The sequence below is a fragment of the Centropristis striata genome, chromosome 16 (assembly GCF_030273125.1).
Source record: "Centropristis striata isolate RG_2023a ecotype Rhode Island chromosome 16, C.striata_1.0, whole genome shotgun sequence".
In the NCBI taxonomy this organism is placed as follows: Eukaryota; Metazoa; Chordata; class Actinopteri; order Perciformes; family Serranidae; genus Centropristis; species Centropristis striata.
Genome location: NC_081532.1, coordinates 21,019,524 through 21,043,324, shown reverse-complemented (window position 1 = coordinate 21,043,324; position 23,801 = coordinate 21,019,524). Strand labels below are relative to the sequence as shown.

The 23,801-nt window shown below is 36.9% G+C and overlaps 1 protein-coding gene across 1 annotated transcript in view; it reads left to right on the top strand.

Moving 5' to 3' along the window:
- The first annotated feature begins 1,442 nt into the window (after positions 1-1,442).
- crybg1a (crystallin beta-gamma domain containing 1a) overlaps positions 1,443-23,801 on the top strand; it is a 48,952-nt gene continuing 26,593 nt past the window's right edge. Inside the window, exons 1-2 of the mRNA XM_059353562.1 lie at positions 1,443-2,008; positions 21,786-21,927. Of these exons, the coding sequence (XP_059209545.1) occupies positions 1,686-2,008; positions 21,786-21,927 (465 nt within the window). The 5' untranslated portion in view covers positions 1,443-1,685. The remainder of the gene's footprint in view (positions 2,009-21,785; positions 21,928-23,801) is intronic.

Here is a 23,801-nt window from a genome sequence, read left to right as displayed (position 1 = left end):
GAGCTGCTGAAACAAGCAAGAAGCTGAAAGTAAAGTTTTTGGGCTTTCAAAATAAAAGCTTTTTAACGTACCTTATTAATATGAAGTAGCTTATGGCCTGTGTGTGAGAAAGGTGGAGATCCTTCAGTGTCCTGAACCCCAAAAACACAAACAAAAAACTGCTAATTCTTACAAGTAGATATTATGCTTAAAGCAATTGTTTAAAAAAAAAAAATGAAAACAAAATTCTTCTTCCTTTGACACTAAAAACACATATTAACCTCACTGTACATAAGTCAATCAATAAATCAATCTAATGACAGAAAATTTATCAGCAAATATTTTGAAATTTTATTCATTATTCATAAATAAAAATGTTGAGGATTTGATGCTTATCTATGTCTTATAGTGAAAAAGGTATCTTTGGGTTTTGGACCAGTTGGATCAAAGAAGCAATTATGTAACATTAGACTCTTGGAAATTATAAATGTGTAGATAAAACAATTTGATTAATCAATTAATTGCACATTATACATTTAAAAATTGACACATTGTTGATATTTCATAGGCTCATTGGGTTCACTTTAGTCTCAATATACTGTATATAAATATTTATTTGTTGTGGCATATTTTTATTGATAGATAGGCGTTTAAGAGCAAATCCACAGAAAAAATTGATATGAAATTGTTTTTGGTTTTTTTAAACAACAGTATTTAGATATTCCGGTTTCCGATAAAACAATATTACTGCATTTATATGATAATTGAACACGTTATTAAATTATATCGCCTAAGTCATTTTTTGTCAAAATTGTTTTTTTTTTGCCTAAATCATCTCCTCATGACGCTGGCCACCTATGGTAAAATTGCCTACATCCTCAGTTGATTAAATCATGTGATTTTACCCCTTTAAGATAATGGCCTATGTCAAGTGTGTGACTTAAGCGGAATTAATTATGCCCAAGTCAAAATAAAATGTGACTTAGGCAATTTTTTGAACATGCCTTTGTGACTTAAGCAAGATATGGTAACACTTTATTTTGAAGGTGTCTACATAAGAGTGACATGAGCGTGTCATAAACATGACATGGGATGTGTCATGAACATTAATGACACTTTGAAGTAACATTAGTGCTCATGATACTTGTCATGTCATGTTTCTGTTGTCTCTTATGTAGGCACCTTGAAAATAAAGTGTTACCATATCTTGCTTAAATCACAAACGCATGTTAAAAAAATTGCCTAAGTCATTTATTTATCTTAAGTTACATAATTTACACACAGTGTTATTACTAACAATAGCATATTACTGCCAATAGCCATCCTTTGTTACATCCTTTTTGAGTGAAATGATCAATAAATGTCATATGTTACACTTTTGGTGAAGTTTTTTGTGTTTCCTGCGAAACTTGAAAAAAATGACATGGTGACAGGGTGATGATATGATGAAAATGATACACAACTCGACCAAAATTATAGTAGAATTTTATTTTGAAGGTTGTAGTCGGAAGTGTGGTTTTTCTGCACTTTCCGTCTACCTGGTGGCGCGCGCGACCGGTGTGGGCAAGTCCTAACGCTCGCGGCAGCTCGCTCTGCAGGTTAGCCCGGTGAAACACTCCCCCAGCAGCTTTAAGTAGGATAACTCTCCTCATGGTTTTGTTTTTCTTCCGCACTTATCTGAACGAGGACCTCGTTTTACAGTCACCATGAGTAAGTCCAGCACCCTGAAAGTAAAGAACTTGTTTAAAATAAAATCACCTGATAAAGAAAGCAAAGAGCAGAAACGGTCGAACTCCCTCAAAGATGGAAGCACCCACAAAGACAATTCGGCAACTTTACCGGCGAGCCCCGGTCCCCTCAGCCCGGGTCAGAACGACACATTGGCGGGGGACGTTTTACCAATTTCCCCCAAAGAGAAGAAGGGAAAGCGACTGTTATCATTCAAGCTGAAACGGAAAAAATCCAAACGCAAAGAAGAAGGAGGAGAGGTGTTCTTCCCTGATGAACTGGACAGCTTCAGCAGCAACATGTAAGTGAAAAAAATCAATATAAATTCGATTTTATTAACTTTTTGGAGGCCATTTGTTACCGTTTGAGTTGAAAATAACTTAAAACGATATGTAAATATGACACACTTATAGGCTAAATGAACATGGTGCAATTTCAATGTCATATTTTCAAATACACAAAGTACATATAGGCCACAATACCTAATTTTGTCAAATATGATATATATTAATATAATAATCACTGTTTAATTGGAGTGCCACAAGTGCAAAACAATACATTCTACTAGATGTATGTGAATTAATAGTGGAGCAAATGGGCCCCTCTATACTCCCATATTGGCCCCTGGCAGTCCTTAGACCCTAGCCTACTTTAATAAAAACAACCCAGAAGTGTATGGGTAGAAACATCTCACACAGCAACTGTTTCCCCCTTGGCAAGTTTAAAAAAAAAAAAAAAAAAAAACTACTGTGACGTTCAGCTGTGGCTGAGCTAGTTTAGTCAAGTTTGGAAATTGCCTAGAGAGGTAAACAACATATCAAACAGAGAGGAGAGCGTGCAGTCGAACAGTCCTGCAGAACACGAGGTGCTTAGTTGCTTCTGCTTATGCAGCTCAAATATTTAATTTTTTATGTTAAAACATATGTTGAACAGTGGACGTTAAACGTAGACTGACCCTAATTTGCTTTGGTATCCTTGGGCAAGGCACCTGACCCCTAACCCCTTCAATCGTTCCTCATTGGCCAAGGAAACTGTGTAACTAGCTGAAGCAGTATATATCCATGTGAGTCACTCTTCCCTGGAAGAATCAAAGACTTTAAAAAGAAACTGGTTAACCTCAAGTGGTCACAATAATGACAGAGACTTTTTTTCAAGGACTTTATTTTATCCAGATATTTCCAGTTCTTTTTTATTTCTTCTTCTGTTTTGATCCATGTAGTCCTGCATCCAAACCAGTTTGTTGAAGAGTTGAAATTAGGTTAACGTACAATGACACATGCCGTTGTGGTATGAGGAGGTCATGGATTGCACAACATTCAATAACAAAATGAAAAAACCTGCCATGCAGGTATGGCACATCTCCCTGTTCAGTCCAATTATATGTGGCTCAATCGAGTTGATGTTGTATCGGAGTAAATACGACTAGACATAAACAAATGTGACTCATAGGTGCACAAATAATTATATGATGATGATTATGTCTTCCCGTCTCCCCGACTTGATCGTGTTTAATAATTAAAAACTGTGTACTGTATCATCACATTAATGTTCTCTGTTTACAGATAAACTCATCAGTTGCAGGCATTGTCTTCAAGCCAGCCATGATAAGTTGCTCTTTGCTTCCCAAACATCTGCAGGCATTTCCATTACACTGGGAACTTTAAATTTTATGTCTCTTTATAGATAAATACCAACTTTTATTTTGCTTTGGTGGCTAAGGCTACTAGGGCTAGAATAATTGTAAAATAAACTGCAAGACACATAACCATGACTGTCATGGCTGAGGTTTCGGCAAACAAACTCGTCCAACATTGTGGATTTGGAGAAACTTATCTAACCCATTGCATTTGTGCTTTTGGGCACCTGATGTACATTTATGCACACAACCAAGACTATCAATTAACAGATTTGTTGATCAACATATTTTTGATTGGCATTTTTCAAGCAAAAGATTAAGAAAGCTAAGAATTATTATTAATCCAAACTATTTTGCTTGAGAGACTAAAACAAACAATGAATTTAAGTGTCTGTGTAGTCTGGGGGTCGGTGAGAAGACAATTTGAAGAGAAGAGAGGTCAACCAATAGTTGATTTTTAATGTCCAATATAATAACAATAGGATGAAGCAGGAAAAGCCGATTGCCATTTAATCTGCTTTTTGCTGTAAAATGAACTGCAAAGGTTTAGCCCACATTTTCTAACCTTATCCCCGGAAAAATGCTTTGAAGGTTTTCCTGGGGTGGAGAAGTTCTTCCTGGAAAAAAAATCTCTGATGTAGTTTGCATTGAAAACATACTATAAACTCTTAGGCTGAAGCGCACTGAATGCCGACGCTCCCTTCACCCCATCGCCTGGTCTCAAAGTACGAGTACCATTTCTTCAGTCTAATGCTTTAATAATGCTATCCCATAACCAACAACTTCATCATCCCTATACTGCATACTGCATAACTATAGGGGTGGGCGAGAATATCACAATATTTCAGGGTGTTTTTGCAATAATTATATTCTTTTTGACGATATGACAAAAATACAGAATATAGAAAATAGGGTTTTAAAATTATTTTTTTTGAGCCTGTTTATACAATCGTACAACAAAGAAAAAATCAACCATAAATCTTAATTGTAGTGTAAAATGTAAATCTCAACAGTTGCCGAATTCAAAATTTTTACTCTTGAAATGTCAGTGGTGAAATTTAAGTATATTTACTCTAAACTAAACTAAGTACCGTTCTTTAAGTACATTTTTTTTTTTTACTTAACTTGCATATTTCTATTTATGTAACTTTATACTTCTACTTCACTACATTTCAAAGGCAAATATTGTACTTTTTACTCCACTACATTTAGCTGTCAGCTTAAGTTACTTTAAGATTTAACATAAAAAAAACCCCATTATCAAACATGTTTGTAAACTAAACCACATAACAGTATACCAATAAGTTAAAATTAGCCCTATCTTGACAACAGTAAAATACTGCTTACATAAATACATCAAAAATTATAATATATATAGAATATATTTAACAATCTAACTGGAGCCATACTGCATAACGAGTACTTTTACTTTTGTTACTTAAAGTACATTTTGTTGCTGGTACGTTTGTACTTTTTTACTTATTAAGCTTTGAATGCAATGATTTGACGTCAAGAAGTAGAAATGTTGGCAATATCGCAATGTGCATTTTTTTTATCATATAAAAATTATACCGGTATTACCGTAAACGATACAATATAGCACACCCTGTACTATACTATACTATACTGCACCATACCATACTATACTGCATCATACTATGCTAACCTGTACATAGAAACAGTAACTTCCAGTGTGCTCTTTCAGCCTGTGGTATTTATTAACACCAGTAGTTCAGCAACCTAATCAGAATCAGAATCAGCTTTATTGGCCAAGTGTGTGAGAACATTCAAGGAATTTGACTCTGGTTTTACAGAGTTCTCAGAGGTACTTAAATAGAAAAAGACAAACAGTAAAACACAGAATAAACACATTTAGTAGTTAAAGGGAAGTGCACGAATAGACAATGAACAAAAATGTACATATATACAGACAGTAATGAAACAAACAATATATACAAGTATATATTACTTATAATACTATATAATAGTTCATGTTTTTAAAGAAACATTTTAAGAATACGTCTTTAAGACGTCCTTGGTATTTGTTCTCTACGGAGTTTAATGGCCTGCCCAGTCAGATTGTTCAGGATTGAACAAACATACACACCTGGACCTTTCAGGCAAATACCCTATAGGACATATACTGATGTATAGCTTCTTAGTTTTTTTCAGAAGAATGAGATCACTTTGGTTTGAGGCAAGTTACCTCCGTCTTGTCAGAACGACAGAGGTAAATTATGTCACAGTGCTTTTGAATTTCCAGGCCTGTGACTTACTGGAATCTGACCAGTGTAGCACTTGAAATATTTCCTGCACTGAGGGAAAGTACAGTCTGTTCAAATTTACTGATAATACTGAGGGATTAGAAACAGCTCACAGGTTGTGTTTGTGGACAGCTTGTTTGAGTGCAAGGATACATGCTTTGTCCTTTCTTCATGTTACTACAACAATATTTTGTCGGTATATAGAAAAACAGCTGTCCATTTCTCTGATTGGCTTTAACCAAAGTATTTAAAAACGGTAAGTGAAAGCTCAGGCAGTCTCCCAAAAATAATCTTATCTCACAGACTAGATAAGCCTGTCACACCCATCTGCAGAGGCTGCAGATTCCTGCCTTTACAATTTCTAGACAATCCCTAAGGTGAGGGTGTGGAGTTTGAAAGCTAAAATGAACAAGTCAACATTTTTGTGGACAACAACCTGTGGTCCCATAGCAATGCAGGAATTAACAAGTAAATCACACTTAATGCAATCACTCATTCCTTGTTATTTCATCGAATGAACAGGAATTATGAAAATGATTCAGGTGTCTTTGGTAGAATAGGTGTGCTGTATGTATAATTGCCCACTTTTACCAAGGTTATCCTCTAGCTCATTTCTGATTAGACCCCTTATGTATCAATATTCATACCTTATATATTTGTTTTTATAAGGTTTGAATGAAATCTTGGCTGATGAATTCATGGAGCAGGCAATAGTTGTTAGGGCTGGCTGGTAGTCCCAGAATAAGTTGCAGAACTGATACGAAAACATGACTTCTTTACAATACTTAACTTTAAGGAATATATGTTTTTTCTTCTTCTACAAAACCTGTTTTCAACCACGCTAGCAGCTTGGCAATAGGCCTTGGCTTGTTGTATGGGAAGATTATGAGTCACTTACACCTTCATCGGAATAATTTAAATTGCTCAACTTGAATATTATAAATGAATTGCGCAAGGCTTGCAAGTGTAGACAACAGTCACAAACCATGACTTAAATTACTACTACTGCTGGAGGGCTGCCGTGGTGGTGCTTCTACAGCAGTATACACACAAAATAAAATGATTTTGCTGTGATTTAATTGAAATTAACAGATCAAAAGATGATGAAAAACACACGATGCCAATGTGTAAAAGTCTGAATTTGTGCTCTGTCGGATCTGTCTGCAAGGCGACAAACAATTTTTAAATTGCTTGTTTTTTTAACGGAGTTTGGATCAATCAGAGCTAAACTATTCAAGAGATTCTGCCCTTTACTAGGTGCACTTTTCTAGTTTGAAATTGAGTTTGTTAGTTTGGAACTGAGTAACGATAACCTTGAAACTTACATAACCATTTTGCATTTCACTTTCAGTTTACTGAGAGACACACCTGGTCGTTGATTTACGTTTTGTTATGCTAACAAACTAAAATGGTGAATATAGGCTATAGCCAATATTACACCTGCTAAACAGTAAGTTAGCATTTAGCTCAAAGCACAGCTGCTTTCAAATCTTGGCACATTATGAGCTTAGTCAGGCTTCACACATATATCCCAGGGCTTCATTAATCTGTTGAATCTAAAACAAACTGGAGTTCCTGGTTCCTGTTCCAGCTCCCGAGCTCAAATTTGAATACAAATATAAAGTACTGAGACACATAGGTGATCTGCAGGTTTCTTTGCAAGCCTACACCTGTGTAGTCGGCACATTGGCTGTTTGAGGTTTCTAAGACATGGACTGCACAAATGGTTCAGCAGTCAGATTTGTAAAAACAACAAAATCTGCTTTGCATTCTTTCTGAAAACAGTTTTAAGCTAAATACAGTCTACAACTGGCAAAAGTATGATTGAAGCCTGTTGCATTCAGGAATATTAATCAGCCTTGATGCTCCCCTAGTTTTTAATTCTCTGAACATAGAAAACATTCTGGTTTGATCCATCACTTTCTCAAAAAAATCTAATTTAAACTATTTTTTTACTTTACCTAACCCACATAGTCCAGAACTACACTGTAAAATTAATATTTTTCCATTATTACATCCTCTGCCTCACTGATAAGCTAATGATACTGCATGACATTTGCCTTTCACAAAGTCGTCAAACGTAAATAAATAATCTACATTTGTGGTGTTAAATCCTAAATGCTTCCTCACATTGCTCCTTAGATGCTGGGTGCCATGTGGACATGCTGGATCAGTTTTTGCGCCAATATTAACCTTATTAAATGGATCATGTGTCAACCATGAAGTGACAAGATCCACGTTATATTTTCCTTCCTTCCAGTCGTAGCCCTAATCATTGGTACTGTTAGTACCAAGCAATGAGAATGAAAATAAAAGCATTTGTCTTTGAGAATTGCTGCAGTGAGATCATAATCTGAACCAGCTATTTATCAGCTCTGTGATGACAAAGGTATAAGGATGGCTTAATGGAACTAAAATACACAACATACTTATGAGCCAAACTTCTTATCACGGTAACATTAACAAGAACTGACAAAGAACTGAGCTGGCTGTTGAGCGAGTTTGCTGAGACCAAACATCCAAACGGCTAAATCCTCCAGACAGGTGTTGCTGGATTTGGAGGCTCAGACTGTCACTGAAAGTGAAAGTGTGCGTGTGAATAACATGTTCTGAGAAGCCGTTGACTGGCTGACCTGAGTTGTGGCTCAGTAATATATGTGTGCATGCCTGTTCACACCTGTTCATTCACAAGCAAACAAAGACGAGACAGGGTCTATAGGAGGACAGAGCATGAGAGCACTGGCCACCACAAGGACCACGCTAAGACCTTCACTGTTGATTGGGAATGGGAATACTTGTTAAAACTAATGCAACTGCATTGTGTAACTAAAATTCATCATTAACTTTTCTGTGAATAATAAAGCTGGCATCCTGATTCCGGTGCAACAATCAGGAAGTTCTCTAAAATGTCTTAGTTGCTCAAACAAAATAATTTCAGTTATTACAAGATTAAACTGTACAATGAAGTTTCCAGGAACAGGAGACCGAAGAACATTGAACAAACATCAATGATATCTGACAGCACGAGCTCTGTGATTAGTCAATGCACAGTAGCTGCAATTTATAGATTATAATTATCTTCAATAACAGTTGCAGTATGATTTTCTACCATTTACAGATGGCAGCACATCAAAAGAGATGGCGTGTGACACAGAGAATGGAAAAAAGTGAGGATGAGCAGGGCTTTTCTAATTGTCTGTGAAAACTAGTTATTGCAACGAAGTAAATCTTCTTTTCTGATATAAGTTAGATCTTGATATACAGTACCTGTACCAGTCAAAAGTTTGAACGCACCTTCTTATTCAATGGTTTTTCTTTATTTTTATCTTCTAAATCTTTTACATTGTAGATTATTATGAAACACATCAAAACTGTGATAGAACACATATTGAATTATGTAGCAACAAAAAAGGGTTTGTTTTATATTTTATATTATTCAAAGTAGCCAATTTAATTTGTAATTTCCACAAATTAACTCCCTTAACAGGGAACTTAAATATAGTTGGGGAATATATATTTTAGCATAGTATTGACTGAAACAACCAGATTTCATGCAAGTACACTTGAATATCTGCTAATCTTTAATAATATGCACATAGCACAACTTTGTAAAGTTCTAATTGCAAATAAATCTGTAGAAATGTATTTAGTTGTATTATTTTGCATGGATGTCAAAACAAAATGTTTATATTTATGTTTGGATATGATACAGTTTGTTTAAATTACCCAAAATTTCCAGTTAATTCCTACAAATTTCACATAAATTCACACAATTCCCATTTTTCAGTATTTCCAAAATTCCCCATCTTAACTTCCCATGGAAAGTAACGTCTGGAAATTTACAAGACATCTACCAGAAATGTACCACCCCTTTGCAACCCTAATCATAGCTTTGATTATCTACTCAACTGTAGATGACAACTATAGAATTCTGGTCTTAATCATATCTAACAAGCACAATCCTTTCAGATTGAGGTCCCTGAAACAAAGTCTACTATCATCTCTATCAACTACTACTAACTATTGGATTCTTTGAATTGAAAAGGGTGAGAACCTCTGGTGTGATAGACGAAGCCACTATGGATTTGTTGTCTGTTTTTCATGTTGCAGCACATCTACCTTTCATTTGGTTATAATCTGAGCTCTTTTCTTCTCTCTATAGAAATGCAGTTAGTCAGCAAAAAAATGACTAGTAGCATTTCAGATCAGATCAGATGATAAGTTAAGATTGATGGTGCATCCCTGCCAAACATTTAGGGGCCTTAAACACGTTTTGCCTTCCTGAAAAAGAACACACAGCTTTCTAAACAGAGGGACATTTACCACATGTTACAGATGCTCACATTTATTACGTTTAATCATAACTAGTATTGATTATTGCCCTGTTATGTGCTGTCAGGATTAGTTCTGAATCAGACAGATACCGCAGAAGGAATAGGAGAGGAAGGATTGTGCCGTAGGGTGGGGTGGGACGGAAAACAAACGAGTCCACTCGCATGTAAAGGATGTCGCTCCCGGGTCCAGGCTGTGAAATATGTTTTACAACTGAATTTTGAAACAGGTTTGTCAGTGAGAAGGTTTTCGCACATTACATAAACGGATGATAAAAAGCAAATAATAGGCCTAGTTGCGTGTCATGAACCTGAATTTTGCTGTTCTGTCGTATGACATCTTAACTCGTGATCTGTTGTGATGCATGTCATGAGTCAGTGGTTGTCACCTTTGTTCTGGCTTCATTAGCCAAATATTTATGTGTTATTCTTATGCTACCACCTGTAGTGATTGACAGGTGCGGTTAAATAAGATCCTCTGCTCTAATGTCTTTTCCTTCTAGTCAATTACAACTGACAGATCTGTCGACAGCCATGTGAGACCGAAGCGTGAAGTCATTTAAACTTCTTGTTGATCTGTTGATTCTTTGTACATTGGCAACAAAGTTATGCAAATTAGAAAGTTGATGATTTGATGTGAGCCTGTATCTTTTGGTTCTTTGAAGTTGGATTATAACATATCTGGATCTGGTGTCATAGCAATGAGTCTTGACGTTATGTACCTTTTTATTTAAAAAAATCAAAACCTTTTTTTGTCATGTTTGGTGATGCTGTCACTTTATCCTGTACAAAATGAGACAACTGTGAAAAAAGTCCTGTTTCTCGGACTCCTCTCAGTGCTCCTGGTGGGATTTTTAAGATTCCACTGCAACCAAAAGAAACCAACCAATAAAAGTTAGGGCGCCTGTCAATCACAGCTCCTGATATCCGTCAAACTGTCAATAGGACTCAAGTTTTTACTAAGTGTGTTGTTTTCCTTTCATTCCGATGTTGTTTATGGTCACACTAGCTCCTCTGTCCTCTTCTACACACACACACACACACACACACACACACACACACACACACACACACACACACACACACAGCTGACAGCTGCCACACACAAAAATTTCAGTGACAGTGTAGCAGAGGCAGCAGTGGAGACAGTGAACACTGCTTATAAAAGATAGATCAAGTGCTGTCCTGGCAAACACAAGCTAATCGCTAATTCTGCATTCTATTTATAATGCCACTTTTCCAAAATGTAAATAAAGTTTTAGCCCATGGATTATTTTTTTCCGACTCCATGACAGCATTTCTGTGTATTTCCTGTTTATAGAAACAGGTTTGTAGAAAATTGTCAAAAGAAAGTTTGAATGCATTAGGGATGCAAATTATCGAGTAATTCATTAATCGATAGTTGTTTCATCTTATCGATCGATGATCGATTAATTGATAAGCGGCAATTTTTCTGAGAACCTGAATTTCCCTACTGTATACATGACATAAAATGCTATCTTCCTTATGATATAAAGAAAAAATGCAAATCATATTCCTTCATCAAAGATTTATTCTGGGCTCACTTGAGGGCAGGGAATAAGATTTTGATAGAATATCAAACATATTCTGAATAGAAAATATCAGAATCATCAATATCAGAAAAGTAAATACAGTGTCACATGTGGACGATTAGCAGCATTTATAATCCCCCTTAAACTGGGAAATGTGACAATATCACAATAACATTAGTAGACCAGGACTGGATTTAACTGGCGCCACATCCTCCATCAATTGCCAATATTCATCTCGCAGCTCCAGCGTCCTCGCGTCTGTGAGTTTGGTCACTGTGCGGTCTGAGAGTACGGCAGACACGGCCCACCGCTGCTCCGTCAGTCTGTTAAACATGTCACTGACTGAATTCCACCTGGTTTGACAGGATTGGATGAGTTTATGAGACGGCAGCTGCATTTGTAACTGTTTTGCTGCGAGCGCTTTGTTTGCTGGATTGCTGTGATTGAAGTGTTGTACGAGTCTGCTAGCAGCTACAATGACACGGTTAATGTAGGTAACGAAGCCGTCGTTAATGGCCAGCTGCAGTGTGTGGGCGAAACATGGAACTGAGTGCCAGTTGACTCGCGTCGGACTGTTTGCCGAGACGATGTTCCGTGCATTGTCGTGTACACAAGCAACCACACACCCGGTGAGACCCCATGCTTCCACAGCCTGTTTTAACTTCTCAGCTAAATTGTTAGCCGCAGCCTCACTGACATGCTTTCTGTGAGTAGGACTGCTGACAAGTACGTCTAGCGTCAAGTGCGCCCTCACACGGACTAGCGCAATTAATTGCAAGTAATTTATTTTAATCGAGTATTTCTTATCGCATCCCTAGAATGCATGCTTGTTTCCATCTCACCCTTATGCAAATATTATGAGCTGGTTAATCAAGATAAGCAGGAGTTTGCGCCAACCCTCCAATCAGAAAACTATTATACAATGACAACAAGATAATCAAAAGAGCGCCAATCAAACTTCAGATGGTGTAAAAATAATGCACCATCAATAAACCAGGTCCAAACAGAAGAAAAGAATGTCACCTGATTAGGTGGATCAGTCTTCATGCAAATCAGATCCAATGAAGAAGCTAGATTTAAATAATAAGTGGATTTTAAGATAATGTCCAGCATATAGCAGGTTCTCTCCAACAAGACCTATCACCACTTCTACAGCTGAAAGTGAGCCAGCTTCTCACAAGCATATTAAATATGTGTTACTACTGTGAGGACAAAGTGGAGCTATTTCTCTTGCCTTCTTGTTACATGTGTGTTGATGTTGGATGTTGTCATGGCTAGATAAACCAGGGTGATTAATGGCCTAAAATCTAAAATTGACTGTAAAAATATTAAATTGGGGATGGAGTGGTAACTTTTGCCTTTTAAGTTCAGTTGTGCTTATGTGTGTGTTATGTTGAGTCATTGATTTGTTGTTTAAGCATATGACCTGTACTTTGTTGGCTTTGTAAGCAACTGAGTTTGTTTAGTTACTCAAGTCATGCACAATATCAATAGCTGTTTGCTCTTTCTTCTGACATGCGATTGTTGCTGGGTGTTAACTCCATAAATACCATATTCTTGCCCCTTTGTGCTGCAGTAGGCCCTCAAAAACAGCCAATAAAGTCAAGTTAAGTGAGCAGCAAACAGGCAGGTATAACTAAAGTAAACATGACCTGGCTTTGGTCCTGAAACTCATACTTGCTCTGAACCTGTGTGCATGTATTCATTGGTGGGTTTTTATACACAGACGCTAGTAAACTGTACATGCAAGCACGCTTTCATGCAGAGACACAGTTCTCACATAAACACACCTCGAGGGCTGGAACAAGGAGTGGTTTTTAGCACAGTCCAGTTGGGATCAGGCAAAAACTTTGGGCTGACTCAAGTTGTTCCATGGTAAAGAAGGTTCTTATTGTTTGAGGGATTTGAAAATATTCGAAATGTTCGTCATTGTTAGTGCAACACATTGCACACATGAGCCAGCTTTGGGAAAACCTGCAGCCGTATCTGCCTTAGAGTTTTAAACCTCTATGCATTTGCATGTAACAGACAAAGGTGCCTTATGAATTAAGAAATCTTGTACTTTTATATTAATGTGTGTGGAAGTATCATCTTAAACTTGCAGACACAAATTATGCATTCTTAACATACAGTAAAAGCATAAAAGGTGTTGTCAGCAAGTCACATTATTGCATTGAAAATACTCGTTAGAGTTTCTATGTATGGAAGCCCATAACAGCCAGGTGCTGATGTGCCTATAAAAGGGGTGTGAAACTAATCTTTGAACGGGCCATGTGGCTGCAGGTTTCTGTTCCAAGCAAGCAAAAGCAGCACCTGATACACCAAATATACTGAGTGAAGACGGTTCAGCTGACTGAATGAGTTGAGCCAGGTGTTCTGCTTGGTTGGAACACAATCTTGCAGCCCGACGACCCTTTTATGGATGAGTTTGACAAACTATGTCACATTACTGTAATGCATCCTTTCAAACCATAGACTGCATATAAATAATGGACGTAGTCACTGTGACGTCACCCATTGGTTTGTGGACTGCCCGTTTGAAGCATCGAGTTCAGTGTTAAACTCATCGTCATCTCGTTTCCGATATGGGGAGCAGACCATATTTGGACTGTGGAGGAGCGAGAGGGATCTGACGACACTGACTACACGCCTCTCTACACCGGCAACCTGTCTGAGAGAAGCCGCTGCTAATTCATGTTAGCGTTAACTGGAGCATTAACTGGGATGTTCATTTTGGCTAGCAAAAAAAACATAAACAAAATCTGAACAGAAATCTGTTCAGAAATCTGACAGAATTTGACTTCCATACCAATAAGAAATAGAATATGGAAAAAAGACAGTGAGAAATGGAAGATGCTACTTTATTTGGGTTTCCGCCTCCCCTTCCAAAGTCAACATGTCAGCATTACGAGCTGCTATTGTAACACTGTCATCCACTTGTGGTAACATTGCACATCTCTTCCCTAAGATGACTGTAACAATGCAATACACACATGCAGTTGGCTCTTTTCTACAAGTACAATAGTTTTGCAAAAGACTCATCTTGTCTGCACTTTGTCTGCAGTTGAGGAAAATGCTTTAAAATATCCATCAACATTTTGGCTTGGTTTCCATTGCACACCAATATACTAGTTATTGGTCCAAATGGGAATGCAGTGGCTGCAGCCTACTGGTTGCTGAAGACCCGCCCAGCATCTGGCAATCACTAAGCCCTGCAGAGGTTGTTCCAGGCACTCCCAAATGCACAGTCACTCTTACAAACAACGGCTGTTTTGGATTCATAGTGTGAAGCTCGAGCCTTTTTATATCTTGTCTTTAGCACTTTACAGTATTGTTATGCTTTATGACTGTATCATGCATTGTCTAGCAAGCTTTTTTTTTAGACCAATTGCAGCCTGTCCCAATTGTGTACAGCAATAAAATCCAGTGCCTTTCTTCAGTGTGGTCTGGATTTTTAGTTTTCTAATATTAGAACAACATATATTCCATCAACAACTTCTAGTGACTCATTATACCCCTCATATGCCCAACAACGGGTGAGTCAGTAGTTGAAACCTTTCCATCCCTTGTTTGAGTTTTTGCAGTAGCTCTACACAGGTCTGCAAGTTTGTAGCTCAGTGAAATCTGTTTGTTTTATTTGCCTGTTTGTGCCTGAGCAATGAATGATGTGTTTGCATTGATAAACTGATAATGGGGGTGTGATTTGGCTAGCCTAACCAGAAGGATAGAGTCAACAAATAAAGTTGAAAAGAAGATTAAAGCATGCTGGCAGCTCGTTTACAACATGGCTTTAGCAACCAACTAAATGTACCAATAAAGTAGACTCATCAATTCTATAAATCTGTCCAAGCATCTCCTGTAATTTGGCAAACACATAATCCACAAAAAAGTACATGTGAAAGTATTATTTGTCCGTGTTTCTCATTAACTTGAAATGAACAGAGCGGAAAAGCAGTCCAGTGAGTGTGAAACTCTTAACATAACACAATGCTTTCTAGAGTTACAGAGACGTCCTCTCCATTTCCTCTCATTAACTTCTCACAGAACTTCATCTGTATGTATTACCATGTTGTGGGTGTTTGTTTCATTTAATGTGATGCATTCCCACCCTCTAAACTAATGCTATTATTAAGCACTGTTTAATAAGTGAGTCTGTTTGCAAAGATAGAGAGTTAGAAAGATAGTTATTTTAGTTAAATAGTTAAATAAGTTATCTTGTGAAGTGCTTAAAAAGTAACAATTTGGATTTACTAACTTCTATACTGGCAGATTTTGTGAGTCCAACTGAAGGTACACATTCTGGCTTTTACAACATTTTAGTAATCTAAAATAGAGGAAAATTTGTTCAAGCTATATAAAACTTTTAAGAACAGACTTATTTGAACAGTCCCTGTGGTGGGTTTTGGGCCCATAAAATTTAATTATTCTCAATCATGATGTTTCACTGTGGACATTGTCATGTATTTGGTATATATTGCCCAACCCCAATTTCAATTTCAGAGTCATATACCTTGGTGATCTAGAAGAGCTTCACTGTGCACAGTTGCAAAATTCTTGTTGTTCTTTTTCTCCAAAATTTATGTTTTTGAAGAAAATTGGTCACAATAGCTTAGCCATGTATCAACTATAAGGCCTAATTATGTGTAACAGTAATTTACTTGGGTCAGCTTCCAATTTAAGTGGATGTTCTTAATATGAATGTTTAATAATAATGGGCCTCATTCACCAATATCTTCTTAAGAATCTTCTTAGATTCTTTCTTAAGTCCTTCTTAAGAAGATTTCTAAGAAGACCCTATGTCAGATTCATCAACGTGTTCTTAAGCCGCTGAATTGTTCTCAGCCGTGTTCTTAAATTGATGAATGCCATCTCCTCGTAACTTGAGCGGGCGTGCCAGGTGAGCCTAATTAACATAGGATTAGCATAGGTAACCGCCCATTAATGCCCATAAAAGGGCCCATAAAAAGGACTGCAGGGCCGTGTGTAGACGCCACACAGAGGAAACAGCAACAGAATGCCTAAAGCAAAGCGTAAATCCGTTGGAGCAAAGGTGAAAAGAAACAAACTTTAGCAGTTCAGAACTAGAAGTTCTGCTGCAGGAGATCACTCGGAGGAAGAAAATTATATTTAGCAGCCTTAGTGCAATTTGCAACAAGACAAACAAAGGGAGGTAGTTACAGTGCAGTGGATACATTAAAGAAATTGAAGAAAACGATGTTCTCATCATTTTTTCCATGACTGTATATACACTCAAAAAAATAAAGGGAGCACTTAAACAACACAATGTACAGTAACTCCAAGTCAATCACACTTCTGTGAAATCAAACTGGCCTTGAATGGGTGGTATCACTAATTGATGGCATGATTTCCAATTTACTTGGTTCATGTTAAAGCGCACATTTAATTTAATTAAAATAAAATAAAAAATGAAATTAATAAATAAATACATAAATATGACGGAAATTTCACTGCAACGTATTTTATTGAACTTTACAAAAGAAGACAACACAACCATGCCAACATGTCAGCACTGAAATGTGCTTAAGAGTACTCCTGAGTGTTCGTAGGATTTGTTCTTACCTAAGAAAAATCCTGGATAAGAAAAAAAATCATGAATGGCACAATCCTCGTAAAATCTTCGTAAGTAGGACTTAAGAACAAATTTGTTCTTAAGAACGGTTCGTGAATGAGGCCCAATGTGTAGATTTTGTAGGGGATAGAGAGAGATGCATAGCAGCAACACTAATAGCACTATAATGATGTCTGTGACTAATGATAGTTGTATCAAAAATACAAAACTCTTTACCATCAGGACTCGAGGAATGAAGTTGCCATGGTGTAACATGTAACATCAAACAATCCTTGATAAATTCTCATGAGCAACAGTAGAGCTTTTGTCTGTGTTGCAACAAACGAAACTTTCAGACATGTTGGAGCTGGTTTGTGTCGACACGTTGACAGGACGCTGGGGGAGACTTTACCAAACCGATTCTGCAACTTTTCCTTAATAGGGTCAGGGGTTATTCTCCTTCAGGTTCGGAATATTTTGCAATTATCCTCTCACAGTGAACGTTCATTGTTTTTAAGATGACACCAGGCCACATGTGCTTGCAGGCAAACACTTTTGAAATATAGCCTGAAGGTTGTGGTAGGGTCAAAGGTCACAGAGTGCATCGATCAGTTTTTCCCTTCATGGAAAGCTATGAAGCCCAGCTTTAAAACCCAGCCCCCACTGTTTGATGTGCTCGTGTTTATTGTTAGTTTTTCTTTGACTTTATGGTACAGCTGCTTACAAAGCAGTGCAGCAGGGTCGTGGGTAAACCCTTAGGGAAACTGTGATTGGTCAGCCAGGGCTCCTTATGTTTTCTCTTTCAAGCTTCCTGTGCTGCTAGAAAACATTGATCACCAAGACACTAAGTCCTTTAACACTCTCTGCCAAAACCATGACATCACATCTATCTACTGTACTGAAATTCCACTGCAGACTATAAATCACTTCACATGCTGGAGGCACCTCCGGCAGCACTGTGATACTTAATGCAGCATTAATGCAGTGTGAATGCTGTTGCCTGTTGCTGTCTTCACCCACATGTAGTAACATGATCAGACAATGGTTTTAATTTCCATATTTGATTGAAAGCATCAAGTTTGTGCATGTTCCTCAGAAGATTTTGAGAGGCATTTAAGGAAAAATCTAGATAGATACGTTGAAGTACGGCCTGCAAACATGAAATGAAATATTTAATTATTTCATACTTGTTTTCTACTCAAAATGGCAATTTTTGTCAGGTTTCCTCTATTCTGCCCGTGTTTTTTTCATTTCTCCCCCTGTCCTGTCTATACCTGCCAACATCCTCTTCCACCCCCCTATCTGTTTTTTCTATCCCAGTAGCTGGTGGTGTAAGTCTTGTGGTTATAACAGTTAAAAGCTAGACAAAAAAGGGGTGGTCAGTAGCGTAGTGGGTTACACAGGCGCCCCATGTACAGAGGCTACAGTCCTCGCTGCGGCGGAGCCGGGTTCGAATCCGGCCTGAGCTCCCTTTGCCGCAAGTCCTCCCCTCTGTCACCCCCTTTCTATCTGTCTCACTATCAATAAAGCCTTGAAAAATGGCCAAAAAAATATCTTTAGAAAAGCTAGACAAAAAAATAGGTCTTGTTTTGTCAAGTGTAGCCCCCTGAGTTTTATCTATCTTTATTTATTTATTGTCTTTTACTGTTGTAGTCTGGCTTTTAATAGACCAAGTGCTACGAGTTATGCTGTACAGGGCACAAAAATGGCATTTCAGAAAGGTTAAAAAAAAAGTAAAGTAAAATACGAAAAACTTTAGTTAATCTACAGATGAATTTTCTTTATATACACTGTATGTTATTGGTATTTTAAATAAATTGCCTGTAAAATAACTAATGATTGTTTACTGTTATTTGATGGGAAGTGTCGCTGCCAGACGTTTTTACTGTTTGTTTGTTTGTTTTGAAAATGTTTTTTTACAGTGTAGCACAGCAAAATGATTCTTACTACTTATTTAATCGCCACTGAAATCCCAAAAGTTATTGCTAAATTGTTGGTATATATGGCACTCTAATCTGCAACAAGGTCCTTTACTGTATTTTGCTTCTTTATTGTAGTCTCTTATTAGGTTTTATAATAATTATAATTAGAATAATGATGATGATGATAATGATAATGATGATGATTATTATTATTACTATTATTGTTGTTGTTGTTGTTGTTTTTTACCATTTGGTACAGGTTGCTGCCTGTTTGTTGTAGTGTGTGAAGCACATTGTGTTACATTTCATTTGTATAAAAAAATGCTATTGAAAAAAATAGATATCGTTTTTAATATATTATATAATATAAGGCCGGTATAGTGAAGGGACGCCATATACCTGAAACTAATCGATGAATTGCAACTCAGATTTTTGTTCACATTAAACACTGCTTCCCAACTTTTCTAGAATCTGGGTTGCACATCAGTCTATGCTGTCACATTCTACACAAGCTTCACACACACGCACGCACGCACGCACACACGCACACACGCACGCACGCACACACACACACACACACACACACACACACACACAAACACACACAGACATATAAAAATGGAGACAATACCCTCATTAGTTAAAAGACAAGACACAAGACTTTGATAGACACGGTCGCCCATAATGTTGGAATAAAATATTTTGACCTCTTTCCATGAAATGATTGTGACAATGTGATTTATTCTTGACAGATTAAGTTTTTGTCTTCTCAAAACTTTGTTAACCAAGCTTCCAAACATATCAATGAAAATTAAACAGGATTGCTTCTGAAAACAAAATTACTCCAACTTTATGGGCGATTGTGTACTATACACATGGTCTATTAGATCTAATCTCTATTAGATTTACAGTAAATACCTTCATGAGTGGATCCACAAGCGGATGTTCAGCTTGTTTTATAAAGCGTGAACTGAAATCTACTTTGGGTCACATCAGGTGAGGCGTGGCCGATTCATCCGGCAGCTCAGCCTGCACAAAGAATGTAAACATGGTAGAATAATTACATACAAGCCCTCTGTTCCAACTCCTTCCAATCAGAATTCGAAAGCACAAAACAATTTGATAACCGTTTATATTATTTAACCTGACTCCACACAATAAATCACTGTATTTGTTTTTACACCAAACAAAGTTGGATGTTATCTTCATAGAGTATTTTCCTCAGTCAGCCATAAACTGCAACGCCTCACTTTAAAGTTTTGGCTCATTTTAAAAGCAAACAAATGCTACAAAACAGTAATTCATGTCATCTTGTGCCAGGTCTCATAGAAAGCCAGTCTAGCTCTGCCCCCTTGTGGGGAAACTTTACATTGCAAAGAATCTACAGGTGGCAGAAATATGCTGTCATAATACTGCTGTTATGTCTTCACAAACAAGTCTTGGATTAATGTCCTGTCTTACTAAGTGAACACTGATATTTGGATATGTTGCAGGCTGCCATGTGTGTGTCACATGACTGTAATTTTGCAGCATGCTTAGGGTGCAACTTTAGCACATCTGCTGTTTGAATAAAATGGAATGCAGTCTGTTGTTCTCTCATTGTTCGAGAGGACTCTTTGGTTCCAGACAGGGCGTTATTTGTCTTGTGAATACTTTGACGCAACTGACTATTTTCAGCTGCAGAAAAAAAGCCACTCCTCCTGAAATAGATGCACCTCCTCATACCTCACATGTGTTCTAGAATCCTCGATGACCCTCTAATTGCTCAGCGCGCATGGTTTGCCAATAGGGAGTAAATGTTGTCCGTCAAGTGTCATATTGTCTATTTCCAACTCTGTTTTACCCACTCAACACAAAGGCACAATGGAAATAGTCATTTTCACTCATACTCATACTCGTTTTAACCCTTTTTTACATTATACTCACTGTGTCCTTGTTTTTTACTGCAATATATAAAAATATTGTCCTGCAGCTGTGTGGAATCAGCACGATCATGAATAGAAGTCGGACCATCTCAGAAATGTCTTTTGTGCATTATGTTATAATGACATAAATCATTTTAAAAAAAGTTGAATTTGTCTGATATATATTTTTTAATTGGAATACAATGGAATTTATATATACAGCACTTTTGCAGTGCCCATAAGTGTCATGAATATACGAAAGAAAATATTGGGTCTCTACATGCTATACATAAGGAATTATTTGCACTTACTTACAACCTCTCCTGTCCGCTCCACTGCGGTCTGTGTAAAAAACCTGCCATTCTGTCTGATTTTAACTGGATATTTTTCACTTGACCGTTTGTCTCAGCAGAATCAATCATGACTTTCTAGTTGTGCTAAGAAACCTAGAATTTAATGTTTTAACAGGATCTAGTTAATCCAAATGGTTTATTTTTGGCGACATTTTAAGTGAAACATGTAGAATAATGTGATTTTGACAGAAATATCACAAATTTAAGCTTGGTTTTGGTTACTTTTGGCCTATACTCCAACAATCATGTCTGTTTTCACAGTATCTTTCTACGATAAACGGTGTGTCTTTGACTATCTTTTAAAGAAAACACACATGGGGTTCAGAGGGTTAATTATTTTTATTTTCAAACATACTTTTTCTGAACTTGTTAGGCACACATTAAGAGAGCTATCAAAACTCATAAATGTATTAAATATCGTGACAAAGAGTTTGATGAAAACACAATACTGTATAAACACAAGTACTGTACATTGAGAGGAGAAACAAAAAGAACAATGACATAACATCCCCCCTCCTCTCTCTGTTTCCTGCCCCTCTCTCTCAGGAGCTACGACCAGATAAGTGTTTCCACAGAGTGCAGTTTCCGTACGGACTTCGAATGGGACCCTCAATCTGAATCAACCTCCATGATCAGCTTTGACATGAGTCAGCCACACAACCCCATTTCACCCTCCAAACTCTTTAAGGTTGGTTTAATTGACACAGTTTCATGTTTATTATCACTGCTGGATTTAAAGCTTAACATGTTACAGATTGGTGTGTGTGCATGTGTGTACAGTGCAGTATCTGCAGTGTAATCACATATTTTTAAGCAGGTGCAAAATGCTTTAAAAATCATAACTCCTTTCTCAGTAAAAGCATTAATTTTAAGGACCTTGCCCTCATGTTTCAATACTTTATTTGCTAAACTCAATAGTAATATTGTTTTACTGTTGTTACTTCTGTGCAGGTGACTTTTTTCAGTGCTTGAATATGAATTCTCAATGTCAAGTGTTTATTAAGTACGATTTTGAGTTGCTTGTACTTTTTTATGTACATTTTATGCTACATTATACTTTCATTGCAGTTCAAAGGAATACATTGTAATTTTTACTCCACTACATTAATTCAACAGCTTTATTTATTTATTTATTTATTTACACAGATTTCATCTAAAACAACACATGTGACAAGCCTAAAGAATTTGATTTACTGTCTCCTAATTAACCAATTGATTAATGAATCCGAAATAATAATAATAATAATAATAATAATAATAATAATCCAGTGATATAATAAATAATAGTAGTATATAGTAGTACTTTGACTTAAGTAATAATTTTTTTTAGAATTCATACTAATTGATAACTTAAGTCATGTTTTTTACAGTATATTTCAGTGTTGATTTTTACTTTTACTAAGTAAAGAATCTGATAACTTTTTAAAATTTATTTTTATAAATGAAGATTTGGGGGTAAGGCTCTATATGTTATATACATGCTAATATTTGATTTGCAATATCACATATTTGTTTTTGTTTTGCATTGTATGATTAGGTCACAACTGGCAGTAGGCGTGGCAGTAAAGTACAGTACATAGGTTTGTTTTGTGTATATGTGAACACTCAACAGTCAATTAAAGATGCAGTTAATACAGTTACTATGTAGCTGACTATTTTTGGACTGTTTTTATGTTTATAAGTCTACCTCAAAGATGTGGCTTAACTTTCTAGTTTATTCTCCAAACAGCTGCACAGCTCCATGACATTACCAATTTCACAGTGTTTTCTTATTTCTGCCTGCAGGGGACAGCAGTAAATAGTCAGCAACAACTATAACTAGCCTGTTATAAGTAATTGAAGTGACATATTCAGGCAGGGTAAAAGTGTGCTTCCCCTTTAAGATAAAATGTGTATAATCCTATGGGATCTCACTGTCCCTGGGCTATTTCCACAGACCTGTCAAACCTGTTCTCAGTCCTATTTGTGTCGGTGGGAGTCGTTATGAAGCCATGCTCAAATATATTTAAATATGGCAGGCTTGAATTCATGAAAACTTTGACTATTTAGAGTGTATAACAATAATAAGTTTTTAAAAAAAAAAGTTTTTTGTTTACACTTTGGCATCCAGTGCCTGTGCTGCTATAAGGCCATCATTGTTACTGTGTGTGCTCTTGCTATTGTTATTATTATTATTATCTGCTGCTGAGATCAGGGAAATATGCAGAGCTTTGGCTCACGGATAAGGAAGCGGGCCATAATGAAGGCAGTTATGGTACTATATCTCCACCTACCTGACATTTGTCATTGCTATGAGTAAATACAAGAGGAATGCTTGGTGGAGAGCTAATCGTGGAAGCTTTGCTTAGAGGACGACAGGTAGCCATTCAAGACTTAAACACACACTGGATACTTCGCTTGTACCTTTTTTATTCTTTAAATGTATTTGCTTCATCAAGGTGGATTTGTGAATGAATCAAAACGACCTGGAGGTAGAGTATCGCTGCTTTGACTTCATATTAAAGCTAAAATGCTCCTTGAGCCGAGCTGAGTTAGGTTTCTGTGTTTCATTCTATTTAGACA